Raw genomic sequence first — 10,188 nt, forward strand, 5'->3', positions numbered from 1 at the left:
CTGTTTCATGCATATGTAGGGTGTCCCCCAAAATGTTTACACACTTTGAATGAGTATAAAGCCAGTGTTTATTCGCATATAGTTCACTTTCAAAATTTAAAAGAATCTACAGAAATGAATAATTTTCTTTGTCAAATCCTGTTTTCAAACTGATGGCCGTCCTGGTCCAGGCCCTGCTGATAACACGAAGCAATGGAATCGCAAACATCAAGAATCGTTTCGTTCCGTGTTTGTGAGCCCTCAGCTGTTGCCAGTTTGTAGTGTGAACTTTATCTTTTCTGTATCCCCATAAAAAGGGCCAGTGGATAAATGTTCTCTGTTCAAAGCTTAGTCTGGCTTCACCCATTATTTCAAATCAGTTAACCCTGAAAAGGAGTGAAAATGGAGTGAGTTATCAGCTGTTAAAGTGTGTACACATTTTTAGGGACACCCTGTACTTATATATCTTATATCTTTCTTGGTGGCGGCTAACTTTACAATTCAGCCTCTAAGTTACAGAATACTGAGATGTGGTCGCGACCAAGCTAAAAGGGGATGACCTCACAAAGACATCCTGGACAGCCCTGGGCAGCGACTGGGGAGAGCTGGGCCAGGCACGCACGTTGGTCCCAACACCGACAGGGAGTGGGCCTTTGAACGTGGAAAGCGGGTCCATGAGGCTTTTCACCAGCTGAAGGGAGGGACCCACTGAGAACAGAGCCACAACTTCAGGACCAGAGAGTGAGGTAGAACAAGGGACATGGTCACAGCAGCCACAGAAGACCGTCCAGGCCCCTCCCTGCTCCCTCCGCTCCATCCAGGCCTGGTCAGGAGAGCGGGTGGGGAAGACCCCTACAGGCTGGGCCTCACTGCCGCCCTCACTAAACAAGACGGGGCTAGATCATCAGAGGAAACGAGAAGTTACAATTCTGGTGCAGCCCAGCTGTCATTTGAGCTACTTGGTGGGGAAGGAAGGTTGTCTGTGGGCTGGGCAGCCTGCAGTGGATGGAGGAGGCATTTATTGTTTGCCCGGATTCTCTCCCTTTTCTTGGTAACAGAACCCCACTCTGTTTGGAGAGCTGCCCCTCCCCACGTGGATCCGTGGCTGCCCACCTCAGGGCTCTGCCCAGGACCCACCACAGGGAGGGGTTTGGAGGACACAAGCTGGGCCAACCTGAGTCTCTTGGTGGGGAACCTGAATCTTGAGGGGATCCCTGACTCTCCCCGCTCTGACTCCTCGGTTGTCACACATCTGGCCTTGACCCAGAGCCGTGAGCTCTTTCCCAGAACTGAGATGTCTGTGCTGGTGGCCTCCGCAAAGGGGGTGTGTTATAGGAACACAGGGGAGTTTCAGGCCCCAGGGGAAGGGAGGGTGTGTGTGTGGCGGGGGTGGGGGTGGGGAGCGGAGAATTCGCGCACGCAAGTGTGTAACCAGGACCGGGACCTGCCACCGCCTCTTCCTGAATGGCTAAGCCAAGCATGTCAAATTCAAACGCCAACATGGGCCAAATAAACAAGGTTGAAGTTTCTGCGGCCACAAAAAACCCAAAAGCTTCAATTTTCATAGAAATGTAGGTTTATTTCGATAGAGACATGCTGAATACAAAGGGCTGAAATAAATGAGTCATCATTAACATAAAATAATAGAACAGCCCTAGTCGGTTTGGCTCAGTGGATAGAGTGTCGGCCTGCGGACTGAGGGGTCTGAGTTCGATTGGGGGATTGGGGCACCACCCCCTGTCACACTCAAGGCAGGGCCGATGGGGAGGTTGCAGCTCCACCCTGTCACACACAGAGCAGGGTCGATCAGGGGGTTAGGGAGCTCCTCCCTATCAGGCACAGAGCAGGGCTGATCAGGGGGTTGGGGCGCCTTCCCTTGTCACGAACAGAGGATAGGGAGGTTGTGGCCCCACCCCCTGTCACACACAGAGCCGCAGGGCAGTCAGGGGGTTTGGGCGCTGCCCCCTGTCATGCTGCTCCAGGGGCCGGGAGGCCTCGCGGCTCCACTTGACACCGGGGCAGTGAGGCTTCGCTGCTCAGCTGATCCCGGGTTCGGGAGGCCTTGTGGCTCCGCTGATCACAGGCCAGGAGGTCTTGCGACTCAGCTGATCCCGATGCTGGGAGGCATATTACCCTTTTACTATATAGGATAGAGGCCTGGTGCACGGGTCGGGGCTGGCTGGTTTGCCCTGAAGGGTGTCCTGGATCAGGGTGGGGGTCCCACTTGGGTGCCTGGCCAGCCTGGATGAGGGGATGATGGCTGTTTGCATCTGGTCACGCCCCCTTCAGGGTGGGGGTCCCCACTGGGGTGCCTGGCCAGTCTGGGTGAGGGGCTGAGGGCCTTTTTCAGGCTGGCGGGTGACTGAAGCTCCCAACCTCTCTTTTATTTCTTTTTTCTTTTTTATTCTGGGATTTATTTACCTTTTATGGCTGTCACTGGAGCTGAGAGCCATCTTTAGCTCTGAGGCTCAGCTCCAGCTCTGAGAACTCAGCTGCTGAAAGCAGGGATCTGGGTTTGTTTGGGTTCTATAATTGAAACACTGTTGCGATCCTGCTGGCTGAAGCCCGGCTGGCTGAAAGCAGGTTTCTGGGGTTTTGTTTAGCTTCTATATTTGTAACAATGTTTCTTAGAGAGCAGCTGAGAGGCTGGCAGCGGCGGGCGGGGAATCTGGCTTCCTCCATCACTGGAGCAAGCAAGCCTCCCTGTTCACTTTAGCTGCCTGACTGCTGGCCGCCATCTTGGTTGGCAGTTAATTTGCATATCTTGCTGATTAGCCAATGGGAAGGGTAGCGAAGTTACGGCTAATTACCATGTTTCTCTTTTATTAGATAGGATTATGTATAACAGGATACTGTAAAAATTAAGTTATGAAATTTTTATTAAAACATTTCTTACATACCGTTACATTGGCTGGGCAGCAAAAATATTCATTGCGGGCCGCATGCGGCCCGAGGGCCATGAGTTTGACATGCTTGGGCTACTCCATGCTTCCTTCCCACTGCTGACCAGCTTTCTCCTTTTCCTCATCAGCAAACTGCCTCCTGGGCTCCCTAGTTCCATGTGTCAGACCCGCTGGGAAGGAGCTACATCCTGTTGGGCACAGGCTGCATCCCAGGAAGGGGGCTTGGGCCAGATGTGCGAGGAGCAAAGACGGGCTTGTTTCCTAGCGTGGCGGCCCGAGGCCCACCCTCGGGTGTCTGGGGCCCATCATGGACAGTGGAGACTGGGAGACACCCAGGAGGAGTTGGCCCCATTTCCAGGTTTAAAACCACTTCGTCCCCACCCCACTCAGCAGGAGGCCGGGCACCACCCCACCCCCCAGCATCCCAGTGGCAAGACTTGACCAGGGAGAACTTTGCTCCATTTTTTGTTTGTTTTTCAACTGAGATGCAGTGTCTACATCACATGCAGCGATGTGCTACTGACACCCCAGATCAAGACGTAGAACAATCCCAACACCCCAGTCAGGATCCCTCCCTGAGGCAACCGAGGACGCTCATCACCAGGGGTTAGTTCTGCCTCTTCTTGAACTTCAGGTAAACGGCATCGCACAGTCTGTATTCCTTCGGTCTACGGCTTTTCTCACTCATGCCTGTGAACAAAACCCTAAGGACTGCACGTGGGAACCAGAACTCAGTTCTTTTTTGAAGGGGAAACCCAAAAGCAAACGACTCCTTGGATTGGGAAGGGCTGGTTAAACCTTGTGAGGTTTTGCTGTTGTTTTTAATCCTCACCCGAAGATCTTTTTCCCATTGCTTTTTAGAAAGCGTGGAAGGAGGAGAGACAGAGAAACATGGATGTGAGAGAGACAATCGATTACTTGCCTCCCCCAACACACCCCAACTGAGAAATGAACCTGCAACCCAGGTACATGCCCCTGACCCGGAACTGAACTTGCGACCCTTCCGTACGTGGGCTGACACTGTAACCACTGAGCCACATAGGCCGGGACAAACCTTGTGAGGTTTTGATACAGGAAGCACTTCATTCTTGCTTAGCAGTCTGGAAGCACAGGCATTGCCCACATTCTCTTAATGGGAAAAACGCCATCCTCTCTTCTTTGGGAAGCTGGCCGCTAGCAGATGGAGACAGGGCTGATGCGTTTTCACAGCTTCATTCACAGAAGGAAACAGCTCCTCACTCCTTCCCTGCCGCACTGTGGGAAGGGAACCTTAAGTAGCTTCCCTGTGCTCAGCCCCCAGGAGTGTTGGGATGAAGGGGGGAGGAGAGAGCAGAAGGAGCCAGGAGGAGCTAGGGAAAGTGTTGTTAACCACTGAGTTCCATAAAAATAAGAAGGACAGTGTTCCTTTAATCAATATTATTTCCGTGTCTCTGGAATTGGGTGGGTTTCTCTCATTTTGAGGGCCTCCTGGCTGGCCCCTACAGTTGCTCCCTTATATTTCGCCCTCATTTGGTGTAAGGGGAGGGGAAAGGGAAGGTAGTACTCAGGTTGAGCACCTACTATGCGCCAGGCACTTCCATGAGGGTTCTACACACATTGTCTTTTTTTTAATATATGTGCTGCCAAAGTGAGCACCATTATCTTTTATTTAAATGTTAATTTTAATTTATTTTATTTTTTCAATTACAATTGACATTCAATATTATATTAGTTTAAGCCCTAGCTGGTTTGGCTCAGTGGATAGAGCATCAGCCTGCAGACTGAAGGGTCCTGGGTTTAATGTCCAGGTTGCAAGCTTGATCCCCAGTCATTGATGTTTCTAGCTCTCTCTCCCTCTCCCTTCCTCTCTGAAATCAATAAAAAATATACTAGAGGCCCAGTGCATGAAATTTGTGCAAGGGGCTCGGCCCTCGCAGCCTCGGCGGCTTGCCTTGGCCCTCGAAGCCCGAGCTTCGTCCAGAAGGTCGACCAGAAGGACGTTTAGCTGTCCGGCCTAATTAGCATATTACATTTTATTGGTATAGATTAGTTTCAGGTGTACAACATAGTGGTTAGACATTTGCATAACTTATGAAGTGACCCCCCTGATAAGTCTAGTGCCCAGCTGGCATCACACATAGTTATTACAGTATTATTGACTATATTCCCTATACTGAACTTTACATTCGTGACTATTTTTAACTGCCAGTTTGTAGTTCTTAATCCCTTCACCTTTTTTCACCAACCCCTTCCCTTCTGGCAACCATCAGTTTGTTCTCTGTATCTATGAGTTAGTTTGTTTTGTTTGTTCGTTTATTTTGTTCATTAGATTCCACATGTGAGTGAGATCATACGGTATTTGTGTTTCTCTGATTTATCTCACTCAGCAGAATACCCTGTAGGCCCATCCATGGTGTCACACCGCAGCCCTGGTCTTAGTCCATCCTCACCCTCCTCAGACAGAGGAGGAAACGGGCTCACACATGAGAGTCCCTTGTCCAAGGTCATGTACTGGTTAGTGCCGAGTTTGGAAGCCATGTCTGTGTGGATCAAAGCTGTGCTCGCAGCAACCCCACCTGGGGCCTCCCAGGGGAGCTGGTTTCCACTTCCTGGGCTGGGGAAGGGGCCTGGCTGCTGGCCAGGCCTCTAGGGAAAGCTGCGCTGTCCACACCTGAGCACACTCGGGCAGCTGCACCCTTCCCAGGCTCTCCCCTGGGCCCTGAGCTCAGACCTCCGCCCACTCCCACGTGGCCTTGGCTAGGGCCAGGGTGAGTGAAGCCTGAACTGAACGGGTGAGTCTTAAATGCTGGAATTGCAGGTATTAAGTGAAATGAAAAGGAAACTGGAGAGAATCGTCTGAGGACTTCCTAAGGGCCTCTGAAACTACTCTTGGAGACAGCCTGGTGGGGGCTGGAGGAGGTGCGTCCAGAGCCAGAACACACATCCCCCCACAAGGCTGCAGACACAGGGACCTAAAGAGGCCTGGGGAGGCCTCCTCACCTGAGTCTGACATGCCAGGTAGCTGGCTTTGGGTGGGGCCAAAGCAGGGCCAGACCAGGGTAAGGAAAAGAGGGGCTTCAGGTGAAAATTCAAGGAGGCGCTTACACCCGGGGCCTCTCTTCCCTCACCTTCGTCCGAGCCCCGCTGAGGAGCTCGGGCACTAGACGTGAATGAATGACAGCAACAGTCGCAGCAGCCAGCACACACTGCTCACATGCGCCAAGCCCTGTCCTGAGCTCTATCTATCTGTTAATATATAATATAAATAACATATTCATTCAATTAACCCTTACAGATATATTTTTTAAGATTTTTAATTGATTTTTAGAGAGGAAGGGAGAGAGAAACGTCATCCATCGGCTGCCTCCTACACACCCCCTGCGGGGGATGGACCCCACAACCCAGGCATGAGCCCTCCCCGGAACTGAACTGCAGGACGCTGCCCAACCAACTGAGCCACACCGGCCAGGGCAGCCCTTACAACCCTTGAATTTATCCTCCAGCTGACAGATAAGGAAATTGAGACGCAGAATAGATAACTTGCTCAGCGAGTAACTTGTGCAGGTAAAAGTGTCCCCGAACCCACACTCTGCACATGACACAATATCACCACCCACCACCCACACACAGCCAGGTGCCCAGGTGCCACCCACTTACCTTATCAGGACCTCCCCCGCCCGCTCCCCCCAAGCGGGTGCCACAGCTGGCCTCTGCTCACGGCAGCCCTGTGAGACGGGGAAGGTGGGTCACATGTGGACAGGGCCTTTTATAGCCCCAGCACCCCAACTGGCTCTGTCTTCTGCCACCTGACCTGCTGGCTGCTCCCTACACCAGCTGTGCCCATTCATCATGGAGAAGATCCTTGTCCTTCTGCTTGTCACCCTGGCGGTGGTGGCCTACGCGGTCCCCGACCCCCGGGGAATCATTGTCAACCTGGTAAGGCTGGCCCTTGACCTCTGGGTCCCACCGGGGGCCGCGGAGGGCGCCTTCTTCCACTGCCTGTGCCCTGTCCTCGCCTCCTCCTGCAGAGAAGCTGACCAGCTGGGCGCATGCTCAGAGCAGTGGTTCAGCCTGGCTAAGGGAGTTTGCAAACTAGAGCCCTGGGCACCGTCCTGAAAGCCTGGCTCAGAGCCCAGGGGTTTAAGCTCCCCCAGTGACTGGCTCCGACCCCAGCGCCCACTCCCAGGGACCGGACAGTTCTCAGAGCCTCACAGACATTCAGTCATCACAGAGCGACCCGAGAGGGACCCTTCCTATCAACCTGGACAGCCACGCTCTCCCCCGGCCACACCCCTCCGAGGGCACCCCCCCCCCCCCGCGCCCCCAGGGTCCCGCTGAGATTATGTGCAAAGGTCCTTCGGGGAGGGGGAGTTTTCCAGGGAGAAGGTCCTTCATTTTCACAGGCTCCTTCCTCAAAGGCCTGTGGGACCCAGAGACTTGGAGACCGTTTGGGGGCCACACGGGAGCCCTCCATGGGAGCGCTGAGGCAAGGGGCATGGCTCCAGGGGCACCCAGGGAGCTGGTGGTACAGCCCCGCCCAGGCTGCCTCACTGCACCCACCGCCCTTCCCCACGGGGCAGGGGGTGGCGGGGAGGCTCAGCCGGAGGTAGCGGGTGGAGCCGGGCCCAGGGGAGGGTCCGCTGACGGCTCCCCTCCCTCCCCCCCAACACCCCCCCCCCCTCCCCGCGCAGGAGGAGGGCGAGCTCTGCCTGAACAGCGCCCAGTGCAAGAGCAAGTGCTGCCACCGGACGAGCGGGCTGAGCTTGGCCCGCTGCGCCCCCAAGGCCAGCGAGAACAGCGAGTGCTCTGCCAAGGTGGGTCCGAGGACTGGGGGGCGGGGGGCACCCAGAAAGGCGGCCTCCAGGCTTGGGGATGGATGGGGAGGGGGTAGCCGAAACCTCCAAGTTGGGGAGACAGGAAGGTCAACGGGCCTCCGAGCCCTTTCCCAGCCCAGGGTCTCAGCTGACCGGGGGTGCGCGGGGGCAGGGATCTGGTACCCATTTCGTGGATGGGTAGAGAGAGGCTCCCCAGGCAGACCTGGTTAGGACTAGCGGAGGAGCCAGAGAGGGAGCCAGGGCGCCCAGGGGCAGTCAGGGGGCAGCACCGCGGGAAAGACGGGCTGCCCCCTGGTTCTGGCGTCAGATCCGAGGCAAGTGATGCCCGCGGAGCCCCCACAGCGTGTGACCCCTGGCGCCCTGTCTCCGCAGACGCTCTACGGGGTTTACTACAAGTGTCCCTGCGAGCGGGGCCTGACCTGCGAGGTGGACAAGTCCATCGTGGGCTCCATCACCAACACCAACTTTGGCACCTGCCAAGACAAGACCCGCTCCCAGGAGTGAAGCCCCACAGGCCGTGCCCCTGGCCCAGCCGGAAGGGTGCCCCTCCTGTGCCCCTTCTCCCCGGGGGGCCGCCCGGGACCAGCACCTCCATGTCCTGATTGGGTTCTTGGCCATTAAAGCCCGTCCTGCAAACCTCCCCCGAGGCCTGGATGTCACTGCTGAGTTGGCGTCTTCCTTTCGCAGAGCCTGTGCCCCTCGGAGCCCGCAGCAAACAGGCGGAGGAAGGAGGGAGGAGGCTGCACAGGCAGACACGGCAGAGGACCTCCCCACTTTGGGGAGCAATCCCTCCTCCCTGGGAGCCCTCCTTGCCCCTCAAGTTCTCAGACAGAAAGACAGGCAAGCATGTGTGCGCTTGCATACACACACACACACACACACACACACGCACGCACGCACGCACGCACACCCCTCTGGTGGGGCGCTATAATGACCCTATTCTTTGCCCTGCATCAAAGCTTACCTGTCCCCTGTGCTGGGCTCACACCTCTGTTCTGGGCCCCAACTTTCAGATGTGACAACCAGAGGACACACGCGTGTGTGAAGGGTCAGACTGTTAGGGTCACCGAAGGAGGAACGCATGAGGATAAAAGGGGTAAAGAATTATGAATGTATTAGGTCCTCTGGGTACCAGATGGGCTGAGCCCCAAAGTGGGGCCAGCTGCCGCCAAGACCGGGAGTCAGAGGTTTTTAAGGGCTCTGGGGGGCTTTCTCTGGGTGAGGGTTCTCTGTGCAGGTCCGGATCCGGGGAAACTCCGGAAGGGAGAGGTAAGGGTCTTGGCAAGTGGAATGTCCATTGCGAAGGGGCCTAAAGGCCAGCTCCCAGGGGAGGGGTACGGACCAGTTATTTGATCAGAACTAACACAGACCACCAACTTCGCTGTGGGCTCCCTGTGCTCACGAATCAAACCCTCACAGTGATGCTGGGAGAATGGCTGTCTCCGCTTTAGAGATAAAAGACTGAGGTTTAGAAGGTTCGGTGCCTTGCTCGATGTCACAGAACGAGGAAAAGTTGGCACTAAACCCATCTCACTCCACCCCCCAACCCCCTTTTCTACAATTCCCTGTTCTTTCCCAATTATTCATATCAAGACAAGTGGGTGGAGTTGCAGGGAATTTAGTTTTGGCTTAATATAAAAATTTCCTACTCCAACCTGGGGTCCCCGTCTGAGATGTGCAAGTGGAGGGTCCCTGAGTGGGCTGCTGGAGAGGAGATTCGCACAGAGACTGTGGGAGAGGCAGCTCAGTGAGCTGAGGTGCCTGCCAGCCCAGGATTCTGTAGTTCCGGGATCAATGAATCCTTCGAGTAACCATTAGGTTTATGAGTTAGGGACTCGATTCAGCTGTAACAACAACGACCAAAAAACAAACAAATAAACAAATAAAAAGAAAGCAAAGTAATATGGCTTTACACATGGGGCATATATTTCTCATGGGTCAAGAAGTCTAGAGATAGGAGGTGCTGGCATTTGTTTGGGGGCTGGCAGATCTGCCATTCTCTTGACCTCACAAGGCAAACACCTGCATAGCAGCTCCTACCGTCATATCCTCTCACCAGATGCTCAGTGAGAACGTGCAGAGCAGAGGATGGGCGGGGTAGGGAGTGAGGGCAGGTAGGTCTCCTACGATACTTTCTTGTCTTGTGCTAAAGCCTCCAGGCAGACTTCTCCATATCTCCGTGTCTATAATAGGTCACCTGACCACCTCTAGCTGCAAGGGAGGCTGGGAAAGCAAGTATCGGGCAATGGGGATGTGGGTGCCATCACTAGGTTGGATTCATCATTCTTCCTCTCCAGGGGTTGGACACATTATTACTCAAACAATATTGGGGTTCAGTGAGCAAGGAAGGGGGGCAATGGCTGGTTACAGTGTCTGCCACATCTGAGTTAGTGCTCAACCAGAGGTGCTTTCAACATCTTAACCCAGTAGGGGTCGCAGGCCCTGAGGCAAGGGCAGGGCATACTTCCTGGCATCCAGATTCAGCCCTGCGG

The 10,188-nt window shown here is 54.7% G+C and overlaps 1 protein-coding gene across 1 annotated transcript; it reads left to right on the forward strand.

Moving 5' to 3' along the window:
• Window positions 1–6,640: 6,640 nt before the first annotated feature.
• CLPS (colipase) lies at window positions 6,641–8,336 on the forward strand. The gene is made up of 3 exons (XM_059699682.1): window positions 6,641–6,797; window positions 7,553–7,675; window positions 8,069–8,336. Exons 1-3 carry the CDS (start codon window positions 6,711–6,713, stop codon window positions 8,198–8,200), a joined length of 342 nt encoding a protein of 113 aa, XP_059555665.1. The 5' UTR covers window positions 6,641–6,710; the 3' UTR covers window positions 8,201–8,336.
• Window positions 8,337–10,188: the final 1,852 nt, after the last annotated feature.

The sequence above is a fragment of the Myotis daubentonii genome, chromosome 6 (assembly GCF_963259705.1).
Source record: "Myotis daubentonii chromosome 6, mMyoDau2.1, whole genome shotgun sequence".
Classification (NCBI taxonomy): Eukaryota; Metazoa; Chordata; class Mammalia; order Chiroptera; family Vespertilionidae; genus Myotis; species Myotis daubentonii.